This window comes from Nothobranchius furzeri, chromosome 9 (assembly GCF_043380555.1).
Source record: "Nothobranchius furzeri strain GRZ-AD chromosome 9, NfurGRZ-RIMD1, whole genome shotgun sequence".
NCBI classification, from domain to species: Eukaryota; Metazoa; Chordata; class Actinopteri; order Cyprinodontiformes; family Nothobranchiidae; genus Nothobranchius; species Nothobranchius furzeri.
Genome location: NC_091749.1, coordinates 66,411,235 through 66,434,055, shown reverse-complemented (window position 1 = coordinate 66,434,055; position 22,821 = coordinate 66,411,235). Strand labels below are relative to the sequence as shown.

Genomic DNA, 22,821 nt, shown 5'->3' with positions numbered 1-22,821 from the left:
CAGCAGACTGCATCAAGTCTCTGACTTGTATCCCGAGTCAGCGACTTTACAGCAATCCTTCACTAAGCAAGCATGCATGTATGTATGAGTGTGAGCAGCCATGACTGCATGGGGGTTTCAGAAGACAGAGCAGATCCACAACAAAGAACTGATGAATCAGTAGTTCTTTCAGTGTTAAAGAAAGTAAGTTATGTAATTTAATCTATCGTCACTGACAAGTTCAACGAAATGAGATGCAGGCGATCAAGATGTAAACGTAAACGATAAAAGATACAAATCGAAAAAGGATGAGCACAGAGTCAATTAGGAAAGGTCAGATTCAAATTAATACAGGCAGAAATCTAATTACATGAAACAGCTGTCATGAATGAGGTTATAAAGGTCCAAATGAAGCCATTAAAAGGTCATTTAGTTTAGTTGAAAAGCAAATAAACAATCTGATGAAACGTGGAGCTCCTGCAGGTCATTACCAGTGTCTTCTTTGTGATTTTATGTTTCAGTTACAAAATAAAACTGTCATCAGTCAGGCCTTTAAGTTGGTTCCAGCTCCTCGTTAGCGCCTTCATTAATCCATTTCATTTCTGTGCTGTAATCTGGTTTTCTCTGTTCTTGCTTCCCTTGTTCCAGGAAATTTGTGGGAATGAAAGTGAGAGAAATGGGTGGTTCCCAGAGCTGAAACACAGACTAAAAACGCACTTTTCTTTAAAATCAGTCAAGTTGTTGCACAACTTTTCCTTGTTTGATGTAAACACAGTAGAAAGGAATGCAAGGAATTCAGCTTAAATCTGATCATTAACAAAATATTGTTGCCCAAAATATCACAAGATCCGAGGAAAACCTTTCTATATATAAAACATTTAGTTTATAAACATTTAGTTGTTTGAGCGATTACATCATAGTCGGCGATAAGTGGGGTTGAAGGTTGTTGTTGTTGTTGTTCGACACTTTGGAGCTGAAACATTTGGAAACCTCTGGTCTCAAACTCTGGTAAGATGTCGGATTCACTTAAAACAAAAATCAAAGTTCAGGAAACGTTCAGCTTTAAAAGATGCTCTCCGTGAACCCTTTCTGTGTCCTGTGACTGGTTTATTTCGACTCTGAAGACACTTTATGTGTAAAATTGATGTTCTGAGCTGCTGAGCTGAGCTAAACGCAAGGATGTGTTCAGCTCTGGTCCTTCAGTGGATTGATGACTTACTCTGCAGAAGCCTCTTAATCATCCAGCTGGTCAAGCCAAGTTTGTTAGGGCAGTAAAACATCTAACACCTTCAGGATGCTGGACGTGCGGACCTGGATCATCGTGATTTTGTGTTAGGGGCTTTAGCTCATGGAAACCTGAGACCGGTTACAACCACAGCAGGCTCAACAGCTCATAACTCTGAAGTTTTGATCCTCCTGTGTCTGATCAGCTGTGTTAGACGCTGGTCAGGCGAGAACAACAAAACTTGTTGACTCAAAGTTTTGTTAAACTCAAAGATAACGCACTGATCAATGGCCTGTCAGAAAATCCCCAACCAACCGGATTTACCTAAAGAACTGGAAATGCAGTCCGACTTCAAAATAAAAGCAGAGAACTGTGTGAGAGAGGGAGGGAGAGAGAGAGAGAGAGAGAGAGAGAGAGAGAAAGAAAGAGAGAGTGAGAGAGAGAGAGAGAGAGAGAGAGAGAGAGAGAGAGAGAGAGAGAGAGAGAGAGAGAGAGAGAGAGAGAGAGATGGTGCTACTCCAGCTGTTTTAGTTTGAAATCCACACAAAGGAAGTAGGTCTTTATGGTTCTTTTAATTTACCGTGTCTCCATCAGTTCTCCGGAGTCCGGACTTCGCTGCCAGCTGAGTCGGATCCGGATCATGGACCTGGTCCGACTTGTGTCCTGAGACCCTCCAGCTTCCCCGTGGAGCTCCAGCATGCTTCTTCCGGGAAACGAGTCCTCCTTCCAGACTGAGGTCAACGGGTCATCGGATGGCGAACCGGGAGCGGAGGCGGTGATAGTACCGGTGCTATTCGGGATGATCTTTGTGGTGGGCGTGGTGGGGAACTCCTTGGTTCTGGTGGTGATCGGGAGCCTGAAGCACCGCGGCGGAGAGCGGGTCCTGAGTCCCACCAACATCTTCATCGTGAACCTGAGCCTGGCGGACCTCAGCTTCCTCCTCCTCTGCGTCCCGGTCCACGCAACCATCTACTCTCTGCCGGAGTGGGTGTTCGGAGCCTTCCTCTGCAAGTTCGGTCACTACTTCTACACCGTCAGCATGCTGGTCAGCATCTTTACGCTAGCGGGCATGTCCGTGGATCGGTACATTGCTGTGGTGCGCTCCAAGAGTTCCGTGTGCGTGCGGAGTCGCAGGAAAGCACTGGTCGGGGTGTGCCTCATCTGGACGCTGTCTCTAGCGTGCTCGGTACCGGTGGGCCAGCACCAGATTCTCACGAACCATCCCACAGCCCCGAACAGCACCTTCTGCTGGGAGAACTGGTCTGGAGCGTCCAGGCGCGCCTTTAAGGTGTCGGTCCTGGTTCTGGGTTTCGTACTGCCGCTGCTGCTGATCTGCTGCTGCTACACCCGGGTCAGTACCGGGCTAATGTTTGACTCCTGCTGCTGTAAAACAACACAGAACCGGGCTCAAAGGCCGCGCGCAAAGTCCTGATTGTCGTAAAAAGGCGTGCGTAAAAAACAGCTGGAGCAGCGCGCGCGCGCAAATCACCGTTGTGACGTTTCAAAACCTCCCTGTTTGTTTTTTATTGTCAAGTATGACAAAATTACTTCTGTGTGCACCTGACTATATCTGGTACCAAAGAGCCTACAGGTCAAACATAAACCTTTTCTGGCCCGCCCATCCCTTGAGCTTAGAGCCTCAGAGGTCAGAGGTCAGAGTTACAACCATTCCTGATAGGGTTGTAAACTGTTCAAGTAAACATCTACACATGTCTCAGATATGAAGCTCTGAGGTTTGGACCTTTCTCTTCTGAGCTGAAGATCTGTCTCCATGGCAACGGGTTGTGGACTCCTTCATTTTAAACAGATTCTAAGAATCAGTTCAGAGATGTTAACTCTGCATATTTTTATCCAACATCAGATTATCCATGCAGAACATGATCACTTGTTGGTTTCTAACCCAGAATACTGATGGAAATCCAAACAGTGGATTAGACTTGATTCCATTGTGACTCAGACTTAAATTTTAGTGAAAAGATCTAGCAGTGATCAAGTTGTGTTGTGATGAGATGAAAATGTAGACATTGATTCCATAAACCTGTGCTTTTATTGCGAAAGTAACCTAAATGTGCATTAGAGCTCACCTATGACTGAAGAAGTCCCACCCCTCATAATTTGTGTGATGTTTTTTTTTAAATTGGACATGTTTATTTGAGCCTTAGAGGTAAAAACAGACAAGAGGCTCTGCACTCCTCTGTTGTTGAAAAGTGAAGCCATTAGATTACAAGAAGCTGCCATTTTGCAGACTTCATACATGATTACTGGACAAGAGGTTGAGGCTCCAACCCTAGTTGGTGCCATTACAAATGTTAAGCCCCACCCCCTCTATAAAGGCTGCAGGGCTTGAATCTTGTACTGGAACCAGCCCCTAGGGGGTGCAGGCTTGCTTCTGCTTCAACATCCTGGTTGTGGATAGAGCTATGATCTTTATTCAGCTGACTGTTTAGACTATACAATATCTAAGGCCATGAATCTCTGGCACTTCCTGTGGTCATGTGATCAACTGCAGTTTGTTCTCAGCTTGTTTCTAATTCTCAGTTTTTGTTTTTGATCCATAAACTGATGGCAGATAAAGTAAACATCTACTTTCTTTGTTTTTTTTTTTTTTATCTCTGCAGATTTTATGTCACCTTCATAAAAAAATGAAGAACATGTCTAAGAAGTCTGAGCACTCCAAAAGAAAGGTATCCTCCTCCTCCTCTTACTACTTTGGTTTTTACTTTTGGATCAAAACGAGCCTTAACGTGTCTAAATAAGAGACACCAATCATTGTTTTCCCTTCGGCGGGCATTTGAAAAGTTAAACACGAAGCTATGTAGAAAGTGGATATCTCAGGGTAAGTTCTGGCTTTAACAACAAAGCTGTTCATCAAATGAAAATCAAGTTTTAGGTAAAGTCTAATATGAAGATGAAAAGGAACAGATTCATTGTTTGCAATGCCAAGATAATTATATTCCCATAAAAAGGCTTGGCAGGTTGGAATAAATGGTAAACTTGCTGCCATATTTTTCTGTTTGGAGACAAATTCGTTTTTTACTTTATGAAGATCTGTCAGGTAAAGAACATCAAATCAGATCACAAAAAATAAAACATTTAAAAAAGTACAACTCAAGCATGATGATAAATTATATCATTATAGAAATGCATCATTATCTCCTGAATAATAAATATAAAAAGTAGTGGGTGCTGAAACAGAGCCTTGTGGTACACCTTCGGTGACATTTGGAAGTTGGAAGCGAGACAGTGGAAGTGTACCGAACCAACCAGAGACCACGTCTGGAAAACGTGTCGGCGGCCTTTGACAGATGTTTTCCAGATCTCACAGATAGAATTGATTTTTAAAGAAATATGTGAGGTTCAGTGACGATAATCGATCTCGGGGCGTGGGGAGAGAGATCGCTGGGGGATTTAAAGGTTCCAAATGCCTTCATGGGCAAGATTTTAGTGAAGCTGCCGGAGATGTGACTTCCTGGATGTTAATCTGTGTTTAATGAAACACTTAAACAGATTGTATGTTCTTTGAGCTCTAAAATCACTCAGAGGATCATGATGTCATGCCTCCTAAAATAATCCTGATGGTAATTTATCATTTTCTCTCAAATACGAATGAAAAAGAAGTTTTAACCCCTAATTCAGATCTAATCCAACTCTGCATCCTTTAAAAATCAGTAAGTCACATGATTCAGACCCACACAGAACCCCTTGGTACCGGTCCTACCCGACTGGAGTGGGTAAGGCTGGCAGGCGACAGTGTGCAGACGTCCTGCAGCAGATTTCAGACCAACAGTTTACAGCAGAGGATCTGCTGCTCCTCTAGTCATCCCAAAGGAACAAAGGCTGCTGGGTAAATATTTAGACAGGAGGACTAAGAATAGAGAAGGTTCCCTCAGCGTCTTCATTCACAGAGTGGTAGAGCAGCAGACCATCAGATCTCCTCCAGAGGAGGCACCAGCAAACACAGTAGGTTTCATTAGAGCTGCTGTAATATTCAGAACCAGTTTATGGTTCTGTTCCTGCAGAGAAGCTTTAATTAAAGCTGCAAAGCAAACACCAGGTCATAAATCACACTTTTTATTAGGTGAGACACATTTATTAATGTGAAGAATTAGAATCGGCTCCTGGAGACTCAGCAAACAGCTTTACACGGACGTCATGGTGTTGGTGTGTGTGTGTGTGTGTGTGTGTGTGTGTGTGTGTGTGTGTGTGTGTGCCATACCATACCATTTAATTTATAGACAGCATTTTAAAACCACATGGGAGCTGACCAAAGCTCTACAAAGACTATTTAAAAACAGATAAAAACAGTAAATACGAACATTAAGAGAGAGGAAACAAAAACAAATACTAAAAGGAGTCACTGACCAACAGCCAAACCATAGAAGTGGCTTGAAGACAGCAACGGATGATGACTATGAAATTGTGATGGGTAGAGCATTCCAGAGGATGGGGGCTGCATACACAAAGGTCGTCTCCCCGCTTGCTTTATAGTTCATGGCTGGAGTGCAGAGTAGTGGTCTCAGTGAGGCACAAAGGGCATGAGCAGATCAGACAGGTAGGATGGTGCAAGAGCATTCAATGCTAAATACAAAGAGTAGGATCTTCAATCTGCGAAGCTCTCGATTTACCGGTCGATCTGCGTTCCTACCCTCACCTGTGGTCATGAGCTTTGGGTAGTGACCGAAAGAACGAGATCTCGGATACAAGCGGCCGAAATGAGTTTTCTCCACAGAGATGGGGTGAGAAGCTCGGACATCCTGGAGGGGCTCGGAGTAGATTCGCTGCTCCTCCACATCGAGAGAAGGCAGTTGAGGTGGCTCGGGCATCTGATCAGGATGCCTCCTGGACGCCTCCCTGGTGAGGTTTTCCAGGCACGTCCAACAGGGAGGAGACCTAAAGGTAGACCCAGGACACGCTGGAGGGACAGTGTCACTCACCTGGCCAGGGAATGCCTTGGGATTTCCCCGGAGGAGCTGGCCCAAGTGGCTGGGGAGACGGAAGTCTGGGCCTCTCGACTTAGGCTACTACCCCCCCGACCCGACTCTGGATAAGCGGATGAAAATGGATGGATGGATGGATCATACCCTGAAAGTCACGGGAAACCAATGGAGATGCGCCAGGGCCAGGGTTATATGTCTGTTTGTGTTTAAGAACCTAATCAGATGAAGTGTGAGAGAGGTTTCTAAGGTTAAAAGTGACTCAGTCTTGGACTCATTCAGTTTGAGGAAATTTGCAGCAAACCATTTCTTCACATCAGCGAGACAATCTGATATCAGTAAACCTGTGCTTGGCCCACTCATTGCCAAGTAGATCTGACAATCATCAGCGTAGTTATGATAGCTGATGCCATACTTCTCAAAAATCTTTCCCAAAAGGAGGAAAAAATTGGAAAATAGGAGGGGCTCCAAGAAAAAACCCTGTGGCACCCCCTCAGTTCAACGGAAAACAGGGGGAGGCACAGTCTCCCATCTGCACACTGAATGACCTATTTGCCAAATATGAGTGGAACCATTGTGTGTGTGTGTGTGTGTGTGTGTGTGTGTGTGTGTGTGTGTGTGTGTGTGTGTGTGTGTGTGTGTGTGTGTGTGTGCTCTTCTCTGATCAGTCTCTGTCTCCTAGTTCTGGTTCCATCCATCAGGAGTAGAACCACCTTGATTTGGTCCCAGTTATCCCTCAGCTCTGTGAACCCCCAGCAGAAGATCCAAAACCTGTTGGAGCTGTACCATCGACCCAAATCCTTACAAGCTCCACTGGTTCTGCATGGCTTCCTGATCCAGATCCAGGTCCCTGGTGTTCCTACAGAGAGACATCTGGGCCTGCAGTATTTCCTGGTTCTTCTGGACAACTGGGTTCCTCTCAGCCACCTCTTCTGGTTTTGCCAGCCCCACAAACAAGGTGGTTTAAGTCCAGATGGATCTCCTCTGTGGCTCCGTGATGGAGGAACAAGATACCAAATTTCATCAAATCAAGACATTAATCTCTGCCTTCAGCCTCTAGGCTGGCCGTGATGGACTTCTGGACAGGTTCTACTGGACTGACTCTGATATATCAAGAGTTTTATCTGCTTTAAGCTGAAAGGTTTCTGGTTGTAAATCAGAACTAAATGATCAAATTAGCAAATACTGTAGATCCTCTAATACAGGCCCGAGTCTGTATTTGACTCAAGCTCATCAAGCTCCAGGCCTTTATTGGAAGGAGGACCAGAATTAGAGGCAGGCCTCAATTTCTATTTGAGCAAAATGAACTAATGGTTCGCTGGAGTTTTTGACAATTAAAATTGCGCCCACATTTTCAAAGTTAAACACATTTCTTTTAACAACGGTAGTTTCTGCTTCAGCCCTCTCCTCCCTCCCCCTGTGCAGCGGCCGCAAACTCACTGATGCGCCTGCAGCCTCTCAGAGTTCCTGCTGCTCTAAACATTAAAATAATTATTTCATTTTCTGTTCCTCACTTCTGATTACCTTCAATGGTGTCTGTTTGTTGCAACCACCAGGTACAAAAACTAACTTGTTTTTATTTGACTGTTTTTCTGTCCTGTCTCTGTTTATTATCTTCCTGCATCTCCTCTCAATCCTAAAGAGAAACTGCTACCTGGGTTCATATATATTCACCTTATGAGTTACCTTTGAACTGCAGTTCTAAAAGACCTACCGACCGCAAAAACAGCGGAGTGCTCGCCGGCCGCACCGGTGAGGTGCGTCACTGAGGACAAAACAGGTGATGCGCTCTGCTCCACAGCAGCGAAAAGCATCAGGCACAAATAAAAGAATAAAAGACAGAAAACATAAAAGGAAATGAGCCGACATGAACGATCGCGTGTTAAATTTGTTTTTGAGGTGGCGACACCTGATTTGATAATGTTACTGTGGCCGTGCTCAGGATGCAGATGTCTGGAGCGCGTCAACAATCAGAGCTTTGCATGCGCAAGCTGGTTAAGGTTAGGATGGGGTGAGGGGAAGGTTAAATTGCAAGAGGGTAAAGGTCACAATTTGGTTAAATGTCTGTTTTACGGCGGGTGTCAGCACCGACGCTCTGGCACAGCGCCTTGCCCCCCCCCCCCCCCCGAGCGCAGGAGCTTGTCACCTGCTGACAGCAGGCTGCTGTCTTTTCCGTGGACTGCATCTTGCCGGTCATTATCACGTGACAGCGACTAGTCGATGACAGGCATAAAAAGTCACTATAGAGCGGTAAAGTCGACTAGTGACTAGTTCATACAACCCCTGCTACTGCTTCCCAGAGTGTTCTGCAGCATAATCAGCACGTTCTTTTTGAACTTGATATCAAATTTTCGCCTCCTCTTCGTCTCCGCACGGTTAAAGTTACCCTCGTGGTCTATCACTGGCAAATCAAAAGTGAGACGGATGACACAACCGCCCCTCGTACTTGCTTGTTACCATATTCCACCCGGCCACAATAAAAAAAAAACGGCCATTATTCACCTCCACCGACTCCGACACAGGCCAAAATATGATACCCGGCAGTTAATTAAATTCAGGCTAATATTAGAGGATTTACGGTAATTAATTTAGTCAGAGATAATTAAAACAGCTAAAACACAAATCTTATTAAATAAAGATGAATTCTGGGTCAGAGCGGACTTGGTGAGACCAGATAGGGACAGAGGGACATGGACACAGCTGGAGCTGCATGTCTCTGTTACACAGATGAAGATATTTATAGAGATGATTCAAACAAACCACAGAAAAGGAAACACAGAGCCGATTAGATCCAACTTGTTTTTACTAACATTTAGTTTAGTTATTTTTTTTGGCACCAAATCAGTTCTGAGTCCTAAACAGAACCAGATATTTCTCAGTGGGTTCCTCTGGTGAGGAACCTTTGCAGAATGAGTTTGTCTGACATTTTACTGCATACTGAATCTACCGTGTTTGGAGGTCAAGTCAAAGTTTTTAGGAGCCACTGCTGAACTGCTTTAGGGTCTGACAGATGGTTCTGGGGGAGGACCCTCTACTGTAGAGGTTTGGATCGGTCTGAAGGACTTCATCTTTACCATCAGATCATGTTGTTGTAGCTCGGTGATTGATGCTCTCATGTTTTCTTCCTCTCAGACTGTTCAGACCATCCTTCTGGTTGTCGCCGCATTCACCATCTGCTGGATGCCTCACCACATCATCGCCATGTGGGTGGAGTTTGGCAGGTTCCCGCTGAATGATGCTTCCTTTGCTTTCCGTATTGTCTCCCACTGCCTGTCCTATGGGAACTCCTGCGTCAACCCCATCCTCTACGCCTTCCTCTCGGAGAATTTCCGCACAGCTTGCAGACGTGTCTTCACCCGCTCCCTGTCGTACCCTCCACCATCCAATGGAAAGGTGGTTCGATTCCGCATGGACAACTTCTCCACCACACACTCCACCACCAACATCTGAAGAACAAAACCAACTCCTGGAAAAAGACATTACTCCTAGAGAAATACAACGATTGTCTTTGCCTTTTTGTTGGGTTTTAGACTCTAATGGACACAGAAAGATCAGATTCAGTTTTCACTGAGATGGATGAAAGGCGGCTGCACACCAAAGCTGTATTTTTCATCTGATGTTTTTGGTTTCATTATTTTTCTAAATCAGAGCTTTTCAAAAGGATTTGACCCTTCAGAGCTACCATATGAAAAACATCCTTTATCAGAAAGCACTTTATAAGGTCTGTTCAGTTATTTTTGTTTGTTGTTTTAAACACAAACCAATTAGCTGAAAGGTTCTCAGCTGAGGACAAATTAATGTCCGATTTGAGAAAACCCATCAGCTCCAGTTTGATTTGCTGTTTGGTTAAGAACAGACCAGACCGGGTCGGGCTGGACTGAAGATTAGAATTGGCTGATGTCCTCCTGACCCTCCTCAGCAGAGGTGATCTCTGAACCAGTTCTCTGTGTCCAGTGGTCTGGAACGAGGTGTCTGGGACGAGTTCTCTGGGTCCAGTGGAGCTGGTCATTTATTTTAGCAAATGCGGCAGAGTCACCCAGCCTGTGCTCGTTTCTATGGCGCGGTATGGGGGCCAAAATTAAGACTACTGCCCAGCAGCAGGAGGCTATATAAATTCTGAAGCAAACTACCGACCTGATCAATGATAAGCTGGCGCCGGTAACTGAGAGGCTGGTGCTGCTTACTAGCGTATCTAGTAGTAACGCCGGTAAAGGTGCTATTCATCAGTAAGCAGTACCTTTACCGGCATTACTACTAGATACGCTAGGGACTAGCAGACCTCGGCTGGTCATTGACTGGTTCACACACTCCCTCTGCTGTCTATTAGCATGGATAGGCTAGCTTTAGCCTGGACGGGCTGGTGTTAGCATCGGAGAGGCTAGCCATTAGCGTGCCCAGGCTGGCCACTAGCTAACTAGTGACTCTCCGAGACATGCTAATGGCTAGCCTCTCCAATGCTAACACCAGCCCGTCCAGGCTAACACTAGCCTATCCATGCTAATAGACAGCAGAAGGAGTGTTTGAACCAGTCAATGACCAGCCGAGAGCTGCTAGTCCCTAGCGTATCTAGTAGTAATGCCGGTAAAGGTGCTATTCCTCAGTAAGCAGCACCAGCCTCTCAGTTACCGGCGCCAGCTTATCATTAATCAGATCAGTAGTTTGCTTCAGAATTTATATAGCCTCCTGCTGCTGGGCAGTAGTCTTAATTTTGGCCCCCATACCGCTCCATACATTTCTGGAGAAGAGGTTGGACCTGTAAACCTGTATAAATACCTGGGTACTATTCTGAATGACTGGCTGACCTTTGACCATCACACTTTGGAAGAAAGTTCACTTCTATAGAAAGTTCTGTGTTTTTATATTCATTTGACTCTTATGACAATGTTTTATTCTTGAGTCTTTATTGACATTTAACTTCATCCGAAGGTTCAAACTTTAATTGGCCCATGTCAGACTAGACTAGATCTAGTCCAGTCAGGTCCGACCTGGTCTGACTAGGTTGGTATCAAAGGCCAGACTGATCCTGGCTGATTTGGCTCACCCTCTTCACGGTGAGTTCAGGTCGCCAGCGTTCAGATGCAGATACCTGTCGCCAAGCTGCAGGAGCACCAACGCTGCAGCGTTGAGACTTTAAATGATTTCATGTATGTTTTGTTTTATTTGTTGTGTTGTAAATACTACTGGTGTGAAAACAAGTGCCACTAGGGGGCAATAAAAGCTCTATGTATGTGTAACATAAGCGTGAATGTCCATAATCCTCACATTTTGTGTGACCATGCTTACATTTTTTATCCACATGTTTTATTTATTTAAACATTTTTGTTTACATGTTTTATTTACGTTTGTGTTTTTAAGATGGCAGGCAGGTTCTCGGTTCTCCTGCTTCCATTTAATGTCCAAAAACTATTCTTTCAATAAAAAAATGTGCTTTGATTAAAAATACGTTTTTCATTTCATTTTGTTTATTAAAATATGGAAAATAACTTTACAGCAACTTTAGTTCTTATTTTAAAAAGTACATGTATTTAAAATGAAAGCAGTTGTTTTACTTTATGATACAATAAAAGAAAATTTCTATTTTAAAATCTAGAATCTTCACTGAGATAAAGATAAAATTCCTGTGTTATAAACTTTATAATGAATACTGTTCTGAACACAAACACTAACTAAATGACCTGGTTCTAGTCCGGGACCGCCTGGCGCCCCCTGAACACCGACACCAGGTCTCTGACGCTGCCCGCCGAGCGAGGTTTCTCTTCGTCTTCTGGCCTCTTCATCCTCGTCTTCCTCGGGTTGGCGCTGACACTCTTGGAGCGGAGAGTCGGGTACATCCTGCCTTCGCCCACCAGCAGCCCCTCCTCTTCGTTGTTGTTGCCGTGGTTACTGCCCTCTGTCCCTTCTCCTGGTTTCTCACAGGTCATCCTGGACTTGTCCAGTCTATACTGTTCTGTGCCCTGACCACCAGAACCCTCCTGGTCCTGCTGGTCAGGGCTGCAAACGATGCTGCCGAGAGAGTTCCTGCTGCCACGGATCGGTGACGACAAAAATTGCATGACCTTTGACCTCTCCTGAAGAAAGGAATCTGCAGTCTCCAGTGGGATTTTTTCTACTGATTTGTCAAGGTCCTTCTGGTCAGCCTGAGAGGAACCGGACCTGGAATGGGGGGGCTTGTGGTCAGGGTCACAGGGAGAGATGAGGATGTCCACATTGGACAGAGACTGAGTCCTGCTCTTTAGACCTCCAACCTCAAGAGTGGACACAACATCCTTCAGATCACCTGGAAAAAGAGGTTAGCTTCAGCCAGAGTCTTTATTCTGGTGTCGGTTCTGCAGGTGGATCAGTGAGGTCCAACATAATTTGAGAAAATGTGAAGGTAAAACTCTGATTGGTTCTGTAAACTGATGCTTGCACCAGTTAGCAAACCATTTCGAACCAGAACTTGGTGTCTGATGCAGTTTTGGACCCAGCTTCAAGGTGCTGACACTGACCCAAGCCCGGTTCTGGACCTACCTGTTGTGTTTCCTCCATCCAAGTTTCCAGCCTTTCTGTCTGGACTCGGATGTCCTCTTTTGTCCTCCAGGTCTCCGGTCCTTTCCTCGTGGTCCAGCTGGTACCGGTACAGGCTGTACCCATCGGTGCTGTTGATGCTGCCGTGGCGCAGAAGAGAGGACGGCTCACACACAGAGGAGGCTCTGGAGCATGTACGGACCAGCTCGGCCCGGTCCACACCGGCCAGCTTCTCCAGAGCGTTCATCATCCGGCCGGAGAACTCCTCCAGCTGAGCCAGGCGGAGGTCCACCGTCTGCAGAGACGCCTTCATGGAGTGCTCCCGCTCATTAACTTCCTCCAGCCGCATGAACATGTTCTCCACCCTGAAGACACAGCAGAGGCTTTCCGAACCAACAGTCAACTGGTGACCCTGATTAGACACTTGCTGCAGCTTTAACATTTCTAATGGTCTTGGTTCTCATTACTCTTCTACAGTTTATCCATCAGGTTATTAATGGTTTTGATTCAAAGATAATTAGAATCGGTAGAAAAACATTCAATTTTTTTGAGACTCATCTTCATCAGAGAATAAAGGTTACTGATGTTTAAACTCTTCAGCTGTCTGAGTCCCAGCTGAGCAGCGTGTGGTCCTGACCTCTCAGACGTGACTCGGATTCGCTCGTCGTTGGACGACTGCTTCTCGTCTTCTTTTTCTCTGAAGTATTCCTCCACACACTGCTCCTCAAACTCGTGCAGACTCTTCAGCTCTTCATCGTTCAGAACCAGCTCTGAAAATAAAGGGTGTTGGTGTTCAGCAGAATAACGAACCTCGGTCACATCTAACCGGGCCAGAGGTGGTGCAACGTCTTAAGACTCAGAGCAAGTCTGTCCTTTGGCTGGTGAATATTAAATCAGTCCGAAATATCGGAGACTTTCTTTTAGACGATTGCTCTAGATTCTGGTCACAGAAACATTCCTGATGTGATAAAAACCTTACACTGAAGATGTTTTTATGTTCTGGGTCACTTCCAGCAGTTGGTGAGTTGGTAGCTCGTTATGACTGAAGGTTCTATCAGAACCAGTTCTGGGGACTGTGTTTCTTACGGAGTCGCCTCTCGCGGTCGTCACGTTCCCCCTCTGGCTTCCACCTGCAGTTACAGCACAGCCTCTTCAGCACGATGTAGATGTGGGGAAAGACGATGAGGGGGGGCGGCAGGATGGGACGGTCGTGGAAGGTCATGATCAGCTGGTATCGCTGGAACTTCCACACCTGGTTTGAGATGGATTTGACCTCAAAAAAGGTGTTGCTGCAGAGGAACAAGAGGGCGGTGTGAGTTCCTGTGGAAAAAAACTGACCCAGCAGTTCCTGGTAGCTGGTCTGAGATCAGTGCACTTACTTGAAGACAGCAATCAGCAGGTTGACCAGCAGGATGTTGGCCACCAGGAGGTAACAGGCCATGATGGCCGGGGTCAGCCAGGCTCCAGGAATACAGGGAGGAAGTTTTTTCCCGTCTTCATCATACATGTTTTCTCCACAAGGAGCTGAGACACACAAATTCACACACACACACTGATGTATGCATGCACACATGTGGACATATAAAGGCTTTTATTGTGAAAAGCTTGTGTTTAAAAGGGTCAGTTAGGTCTGAGACTGTGTGTGTGCGTGTGTGTGCGTGTGTGTGTGTGTGTGTGTGTGTGTGTGTGTGTGTGTGTGTGTGTGTGTGTGTGTGTGTGTGCGCGCAGATGCTCAGATTAACTCACGGTTGATCTCCATGGCATAAACTGTCCATCAGCAGCAGAGGGGACAAGTGGAGGACAGTCAGAAGACTTCATGATGAAGAAAGTAGAAGTTACGAATAAATTTTCAGCAAACGTCATGAACATGGTCAGATAACAAAGCTCACTTCATTTCTATAAATGAGCTAAAAAGCTTAAAAACTTTAATGATCAGATTCTGAAGACATGAAAGACAAATGATCAGTAGAGGGGGAGGTCGTGGGGACGACATGGGAAGGTCTTTGGGAGGTTAATAGACAAGGGAGAAGGTTTAGGGAGAAACAGAATGAGGTCATCTTGAAGAGATGGGGCAATTAAAGTTAAAGTTAAAGTCCCATTAGTTGTCACACACACTGATGTGTGTGCGAAATTGGTTCTCTGCATTTGACCCATCCCCTGGCGGAGCGGTGAGCTGCAGACACAGCCGCGCTCGGGAACCATTTGGTGGTTTAACCCCCCAATCCAACCCCTTAATGCTGAGTGTCAAGCAGGGAGGCATTGGGTCCCATTTTTTCAAAGTCTTTGGTATGACCCGACCAGGAATCGAACCCTGATCTCCCAGTCTCAGGGTGGACACTCTACCACTAGGCCACTGAGCTGGTAGATGATAGGGTAGATGATGATGGACAACAGAGAAGACACGAGAGCAAAAAGGGAGGTCATGTGGAAGATGTGGAGGGAAAGTTAGCGTGAAGATGGAGAATACAAGAGGAGATCGAAGAGAAGGACATTGGGGTAGACAAATGGGAAGCAGTAGGGAGGCTCTGTGAGGACAGGGACAAAAGACAGGGGAAGACTGAGGGGAAACTAATAGGTGTCTTACTATGGACGCTAGTCTTACGGTCTATGGAGTCTGCAAACACCTCTCCGTAGATCATCCAGTAGGGCATGTAGAAGATGTTCCGAGCCAGTCGCCATGTGGGCTCTTCGTCTGGGTGGAGGATGGCCTGGCGAGCTACACCGAAGCTCATCAACACCACCAACATGATGACCACGAAGTACAACATGTCAATCATCTAGAAACAAGTAGGGGGGCGAGTTTAGGTTGAGGGTGCTCTTTACAAGCACCCCCAGCTGAGGGAACAGGAACAGGTCTTATGCCCTAAAGGTTCAAAGGGTGTGTCCTTAGTTCCTGAGAGTGTGCCACAGTGTTACAGCACTGTGTTACTCTCACTCTTACATCCTGGTACGTTCCTTTATGAGCTTTCGTTTTCACATTAGAATCCCTGAACCCTAAAATCAGACTGAGCTCTGACTGGCCTCCTACCATCTTTCCGATCATCATGACGTATGGACCCAGGTACTTGTTGACTCCAAAGATGTCCAGGACTCTGATGTACCAGAAGATGATGTCGACACAGTAGATGACACGTCCGTAGCCCATGTAGGGTTCGTTCTGGAGCCGCAGCAGGAGGCCCAGCAGGAAGACGGAGATAGCCACAAGGTCGGTGATGTTCCAGTAATCCTCCAACCACACGCTGATCTTCTGCTTCAGCTTCCCAGGCTCTGACATGAGGATCTGACATAGACACAAACAAAGAAGACTCTGAAGTCTTTGATAGGATATCTACACAAATGCTTTTATTTTGGTAGGATCAATCTAGTTGATCTAATCATTTATTTTAAAACCACTGTGTTTATATCCAGATTTCAACATATGTGTCGATTTTAAATGTTTTTGTTTGAAGCTAAAAGTGGTCAACTGCATCTTTGGAACAGACGAATTTATGAGACGCGATGCGTCCTCCCTGCTCCCCCTCTGGCAAACGTGTCCGATGATCCTGAAGTGGATCTCGTTACATCAGGTGTGTCTATGACTGGGTTTACCTGTCTGACTTTCTCCAGTCCCAAAGTGATGATGTAGGAAATGACGATCCACTCCTGTAGAGAGGGCCAGCGCTCCATCTTCACCAGGATGATGTAGTTATAAAGCATGAGGTAGGCCAGGTAGGAGATCTGACACACACAAACACAGTTCGCCTCATTTACCGCTGACTCTGACAATCCAACATGGTTACAAGTAGGTTGAGGATGAGCTCAGCTCTTCTTCTTCAAACTATCAGCAGTTCTGCTGGATTTTACAGACTCCACCAGTTACTAAGAAAAGTGACCTCACCGTGTTGAACCAGAATTTAGTGAAAGGAGCGTTGTAGAACTCGTAGATCTTCTTCCCAACAGGAACCTTTGAGTTCTTCTTCAGGTTTTCTTCTTCGTCTCCTGTCTTTGACACAACATCAGCGTTTGGAGCAGTATCCTGAAACGAGACTGAGTTACTAAAACTCCTGGGAGGTCACCAACACGGGTCGTGTTGTCAGTTTGGCACCTTGTTTAGTTTTTCGTCATCTTTGGTCTTATCGTTGCTGTTCTGTTTGGATGAGTGGTGTGAAGCTTCTTCTCTCAGTCTGAACTCCAAAAGTAGGATAGCAGGAGGCAAGATGATCCCTAAAATCACCTGGGCACAGGTAAGGAGGGACAGGTTGAGCAGTTCCATGCTTTATATGTTAACAGCGTAAAATGCCTTGTTGGTACCTTGAGACTGTTGCTCTTGCCCATCCTCAGACAGCCCATCCACATGTCTGTCAGCAGCATCTGGCTGCAAGTGTGGGCGATGAAGTCTCTGTGTTTGGCTGCTACAGCGAGCTTTAGACAGGTGGAGTTGCTCCAGTTCTTCAGTTCATAGGTCAAGAGTTTCATGGCCAGCTGCTCATCATGCTTATATGACTGGTCCAACAGCTCGTAGGCCAGCTGACCAAACTCCCTGCACAGAAACACAAAAGTGTCCTCTGTAGGCTGTCATGGCTTGTTTATTGTGTTGGTGGACAGCCGTCAAGGGGAAATGTCCAACGGGAAGTCGATACGACAAGAACGACCAGACATGAACACAGCATCAGTGAATCCTGAACCTGATTGAAGTGACTCCATTGATTCTAAGGGTGGGGTCCTAGGGGCTTTGGCCTGCTGAAATCTGATTGGCTACCATGTTTGCCCCTGTCCTGTCACTTATGTGCCCATTGCTCAATGGTCAGATTATAGGTGGATGCAACTCTAAATCCAAACTTTAGTTGTGCTAATTTCAGCATGAAATCTTGGGTAAGGATGTTGGACAAATACTTGTCCATCCATCCATCCATCCATCCATCCCTTTTCGGCCACTTGTCTGGGGCCAGGTCATGGGGCAGTAACCTAGGCATGGAGGCCCAGACTTCCCTCCCCCCAGCCACTTGGGCCAGCTCCTCCGGGGGAATCCTAAGGTGTTTCCTGGCCAGCCGTTAGACTTATGGGCCATTCCCATCTGTACCGGGTCGGCCCGGGCCGGGTAGCCCCAGTCGGCCCCATCCTGGCCCGGTTGATTCCACACATCCTTGTCTTAAGCCCATGTGGGCTGATTCTACCCACCAATCAGAGGCTTGCTCTAATGGAAGGTGTGAATTTGCTGTCAGCAGTGGGTGTGTTGGCCCTGGTCGGCCTGAAGCAGACCCCCTCGAGAAGAGGGCTGAGAATGAGCCTTGGTTGGCCCGGAAAAATACCAGGCCACCCAGATATGTAAACAACCTACGCTACCCGGCCCGGGCCGACCCGGTACAGATGAGAATGGCCCAATAGTCTCTCCAGCCTGTCCTGGGTCTTCCTTTAGGCCTTCTCCCAGTTGGACATGTCCGGAAAACCTCACGAGGAAGGCGCCCAGGAGGCATCCTAACTAGATGCCTGAGCAACACCAACTAGCTCCTCTTGATGAGGAGGAGCAGCGGGTCTACTCTGAGCCCCTCCTGGGTGACCGAGCTTCTCACCCTATCTCTGAGGGAGAGCCCAGCGGCCCTGCGGAGAAAACTCTTTTCAGCCATTTGAATCCACAATCTCATTCTTTCAGTCACTACCCAAAGCTCGTGACTGTAGGTGAGGGTAGGAATGTAGATCGATTGGTAAAACAAGAGCTTTGCCTTCCGGCTCAGCTCTCTCTTCACCACGACAGACCGGTGCAATGCCCGCATCACTGCAGACTCAGCATCAATCTGCCTGTTGATCTCATGTTCCCGCTTTCCCTCACTCGTGAACAAGACCCCGAGATACTTAAACTCCTCCACTTAAGGCAGGACCTCATCCCTGACCCGGAGAAGGCATTCTACCCGTTTCCGACTCAAGACCATGGTCTCGGATTTAGAGAAGCTGATTCTCATCCCAGTTACATCACACTCTGACACCGGTCAGACAGGGACCTAACAGCCTGTATCAGAGGGTCTGGTACCCCATACTCCTGAAGTACCACCCAAAGGACCTCCCGAGGGACGTGGTCGAACGCCTTCTCCAAATCCACAAAAGACATGTAGATAGGTTGGGCTAACTTCAACGCACCCTCCAGGGCCACCCTAAGGGTAGAGCTGGTCCAGTGTTCCATGGCAGGGACAAAAACCACATTGTTCCTCTTGAATCCAAAGTTCGACAGTCCTCCGGACCACCCTCTCCAGAACCCCTGAATAGACCGTACCAGGGAGGCTCAGGAGTGTGATCCCCCTGTAATTGGAACACATTCTGCGGTCCCCCCTTTTAAATAGGAGCACCACCACCACGATCTACTAATCTAGTGGAACTGCCCCCGATGTATTGCAGAGCTGCGTCAGCCAACACAACACCACAACATTCAGAGCCTTAAGGAACTCTGGGCGGATCTCATTCACCCCAGGGGCCTTGCGACAAAGCTTTTTGACCACCTCTGTGAGCTCAGCACCAGAGATTGGAGAGCCCAACCCAAAGTCCCTGGACTCTGCTTCCTCACTGGAGGATGTGCTGGTGGGATTGAGGAGGTATTTGAAGTACTCTGCCCACCAATCCTCAACGTCCAGAGTAGAGGTCAGCAGCACACCATCCCCACTACAAACAGTCTTGGTGGCACACTGTTTTCCCCTACTGAGGCGCTGGCTTGTGGACTAAAATCTCCTTAAAGCCGTAGGGTAGTCTGGCTCCATGGTCACATCAAACTACTCCCACGCACAGGTTTTTGCCTCTGTGACCACCCGGGCCACATTCCACTTGGCCTGCCGGTGTCGGTACAGGATCTGCTCGGGTGCAAGATCGGCTCGGGGTCCTTCCACTGCCGATGACGTCAAAGTACGGCAAACCCACTTGGACAAAATACACTACACATCTATACTGTTGGAAAGAATTTAGCAGTTTCATTATTAAAATGTTTTTTAAGACGTAAGTTTGTGTTTATAATGGTATTTGTAAAATAAAACACTATATTGTATTCATAATGTTGAACTCCTCTTTGAGCCCATCCCTTGAAGGATCATAGGTATTAGCAACACCTGTGAAATTGTATTTGCAGGAAAGAAGTGTGTCCCGTTTATTGAAGTATTTTGTGTTTAGAGTTTTTGACGTCTTGTCCATGCGTAGTTCAGTTACACTCATAGCTGCCAGCCAAAACCCTGGAGTTTAAAGTTTTCTGGCTTTACTAAAATACCTGTATGTACTTATTTGATTGATGGTAGTTTTACTTTCTATTAGACTCCAAATGTAATCATTTAGCACGTTTCTAATTCCCAATTTGTAATAATGTAATCGGTGATGTTAGCATTAGCATTCCTATGGGTTTTTCCACGTATATTAGCATTGCGCTAACCACTTGCTGCCAAATTGCAGCCTTTGTGATTAGAAAACCTCCTTTTGTCACATCGCAATTTAATTGCACATGCAGCAATCGTTAGCCCTAATATACATGCAGCTCTATGCTAAAAGTGTATTTTCAAAGAGGTAATGATGGATTTCTTTGAAAAAGTTGTCCATCTTTCCAACAGAAAGATTTGCCTGGACCAACGTAACGTGATGTAACATGAGGAAGTATGGGTTTCTGTGCCAAAGGTCGTATTTGCCCGGCTGGGTCAAAGCTGGGTCACGCAGCACCTTCACCCACAGATTAAGACCTAAGCCACCAGCAAGTCTGAAGGACTCCACAACAGCTAAACACCTGCATCTCCAGAAGAAGGACTTCACACACAGCCTAGTGATAATAAAACAGAGTCTTAAGCTTCTGTATTTTATTAATGTTAAATAATCATTATTATCACTTTGCTCATTATAAATGTATTTTAATCAAATGAATGATTATTATGCTTTGGGTAATCATAATGAACTATAATGAATCAATACTTAATTAAATAATGTTTTTGAAGATGTTTAACGATGACCTTCACACCTGCTCATACAGGTCCAGATCCACAGTAACTTCAAAACACATTTGCTCTGACGCACAACAAGTTTGCTTTGGGAAGAGAAGTGGTTTCGGTAAGGAGTCAGTAAGTTTGGATGAGAGCTGGAGTGCGGAACGATCGCCACGGGGAAAGGAGCCCGGCAGGCTCCTTTTCTCCCACCACGCTATTTCTGTCAAGCCAGACAGAATAGCTGAAATGCAACCCGCTAACGCAGACTCGTCCCAGAGTCTTTTGATTTCTGAGTTAATTTAAACTTGAGAAAGCGCATCTGCCGAAACGCGTCAGCAACGTGTACCGAGGTCAACTCTGGACTGGACCGTCGCACACCTTCGTCTTCTCTGTCAGCCAAGGTGTCATCTGGAGAAACATCCTCCTGAGGTCCGGATCTAAAAGAGGGTCCTAAGTACGGTGAGGCAGAACACGACCAGATAGCGTTCTGATGCTGTTTTTTCTAATAAGAACTAAAGTTTAATTGCAAAACATCATTTTTCACTCAGTTCACCTTCCCTCTCCCTGAAGCAATCTCAGACACCTGCATGCACGCATTCATAATTCCATCATCCTCAATCTTAGCACATCCAACACAAGGTCTATTTGAGCAAGCTTAAAATATCAACTGTTAAAGATTGTCCAAAAAGGTTGCCAATGTTGATCGTTTTTCCTATGATTGTCATTTCAAATCGTTAGTTTAAATTGAAGAAATAAATCTCTTAAAATTTAAACTTGCCTTTTCATTGAACTGAAACACAGACAAACGGATATGATCGTCAGTTTATCGATGAAAACGACCTTTGAGTCTTCTTATCTCTATAACATTTGGTAATTAATTTGTAAAAATTAATATTCCAGATTATTATGTAGAATGGTTCATCTTTCATAAAAGAGCCAACAACCATTACGCTACAGTGATTACGTAATTCCGTATAGTTCATGTTCAGCCAATCAACTACTTTGACGTCATCGGCAGTCGACGGACCCCGAGCCGTTCTTACACCTGAGCAGATCTTGTACCGACACCGGTACCCATCAGTTGCCTCTGAAGTCCCACAGCCCAAAAGGTCACTACCCTTTCTTCAGCTTGACGGCATCCCTAACCATCGGTGTCCACCAGCGAGTTCAGCAATTGCCTCCATGACAAACACAGACAACCTTGCTGGAAGAACGGATCATGGCCTGCTTGGACTCATTGTTCCCTGCCTCCCTCGGGACATTTTGGAAGTTCTGGGAACTGAGGTGGGAACTGAAACTTCTTCTGACAGGAGACTCCACCAGACGTTCCCAGCAGACCCTCGCAAAATGTTTGGGCCTGCCAGGTCTGACCATCTTCCTCCCCCACCATCAAAGCCAACTCACCACCAGGTAGTTGTCAGGTGATAGCTCCGCCCCTCTCTTCACCCGAGTGTTGAAAACATGCGGCCGCAGATCAAATGAGATGACAACAAAGTTGATCATCGAGCTGAGGCTTAAGGTATCCTGGTGCCAAGAGCACACAAGGACATCTTCATGTCTGGACATGGTGTTCATTATGGACAATCCATGATGAGCACAGGAGTCCAATAACAAAACGCTACTCGAATTCAGATCGGGGGGCTGTTCTTCCCCACCACATCACTCCAGTTGTCATTGTTGCTGCCCACGTGAGAGGTAAAGTCCCCCAGCAGAATGAGGGAGTCACCAGAAGGAGCACTCTCCAGCACCTCCTCCTAGGAGTCCAAAAAGGGTGGGTAATCTGAAATGGTAGTTTATTCTTCCTTCTGGGGACTTCAAAACCTTGTTATCTCTATCATTACTGTGGCTCCTTGATAGATCCATCCTCAGAAAAATCCTAGATCCCCTGCTGAGTGACTCACTTGGAGTTGTTCTCTAGGTCCTGGTAGATGTCGTCCACTAACTCGCTCTGGGAGGACTCGTGGGCCATGGCCTTGTAGAGCTTACAGGCCACCAGAGCCTTGGCCATTGCCTCCTCGCCCCGCTGCCACAGGAACAGCGCCATCTTCTGGCGCTTCATCAGCACCGCCCAAACCATCAGCTCGTGGAACGGGTACTGAAACCTGCTGACCGCAGGATCATCTACGTCTATGTCCACATCCTCCTCCTTCTTCTTGCTCTTCTTCCCCTTTCCCTTTGGTCGGGGCTCATCATCCTGCAGGAACACAAAAATAGCAGAATGTTGACTCCGCCTTTCATGGCCACTCAGGTTTAGCTGCAC

The 22,821-nt window shown here is 46.3% G+C and overlaps 2 protein-coding genes across 2 annotated transcripts in view; one reads left to right on the top strand and one right to left on the bottom strand.

Moving 5' to 3' along the window:
- The first annotated feature begins 930 nt into the window (after positions 1-930).
- galr1b (galanin receptor 1b) lies at positions 931-10,556 on the top strand. The gene is made up of 4 exons (XM_015953237.3): positions 931-987; positions 1,799-2,555; positions 3,823-3,888; positions 9,271-10,556. Exons 2-4 carry the CDS (start codon positions 1,902-1,904, stop codon positions 9,586-9,588), a joined length of 1,038 nt encoding a protein of 345 aa, XP_015808723.1. The 5' UTR covers positions 931-987; positions 1,799-1,901; the 3' UTR covers positions 9,589-10,556.
- Positions 10,557-11,640: 1,084 nt separating this feature from the next.
- Positions 11,641-22,821, bottom strand: part of LOC107381518 (transient receptor potential cation channel subfamily M member 1) — a 22,557-nt gene continuing 11,376 nt past the window's right edge. Inside the window, exons 16-28 of the mRNA XM_054731986.2 lie at positions 22,463-22,755; positions 16,936-17,164; positions 16,730-16,858; positions 16,523-16,660; positions 16,234-16,362; positions 15,674-15,925; positions 15,248-15,422; positions 14,392-14,412; positions 14,025-14,169; positions 13,732-13,934; positions 13,283-13,415; positions 12,649-13,010; positions 11,641-12,415 (exon numbers count right to left, since the gene is read on the bottom strand). Coding sequence (XP_054587961.1) covers positions 11,820-12,415; positions 12,649-13,010; positions 13,283-13,415; positions 13,732-13,934; positions 14,025-14,169; positions 14,392-14,412; positions 15,248-15,422; positions 15,674-15,925; positions 16,234-16,362; positions 16,523-16,660; positions 16,730-16,858; positions 16,936-17,164; positions 22,463-22,755 — 2,805 coding nt within the window. The 3' untranslated portion in view covers positions 11,641-11,819. The remainder of the gene's footprint in view (positions 12,416-12,648; positions 13,011-13,282; positions 13,416-13,731; positions 13,935-14,024; positions 14,170-14,391; positions 14,413-15,247; positions 15,423-15,673; positions 15,926-16,233; positions 16,363-16,522; positions 16,661-16,729; positions 16,859-16,935; positions 17,165-22,462; positions 22,756-22,821) is intronic.

Coding starts and splice junctions, on each gene's coding strand:
- galr1b (XM_015953237.3), top strand. CDS start 1,902: ATGCTTCTTCCGGGAAACGAGTCCTCCTTCCAGACTGAGGTCAACGGG. Junction 2,556..3,822: donor TCTGCTGCTGCTACACCCGG/GTCAGTACCGGG, acceptor TTATCTCTGCAG/ATTTTATGTCACCTTCATAA. Junction 3,889..9,270: donor CTGAGCACTCCAAAAGAAAG/GTATCCTCCTCC, acceptor TCTTCCTCTCAG/ACTGTTCAGACCATCCTTCT.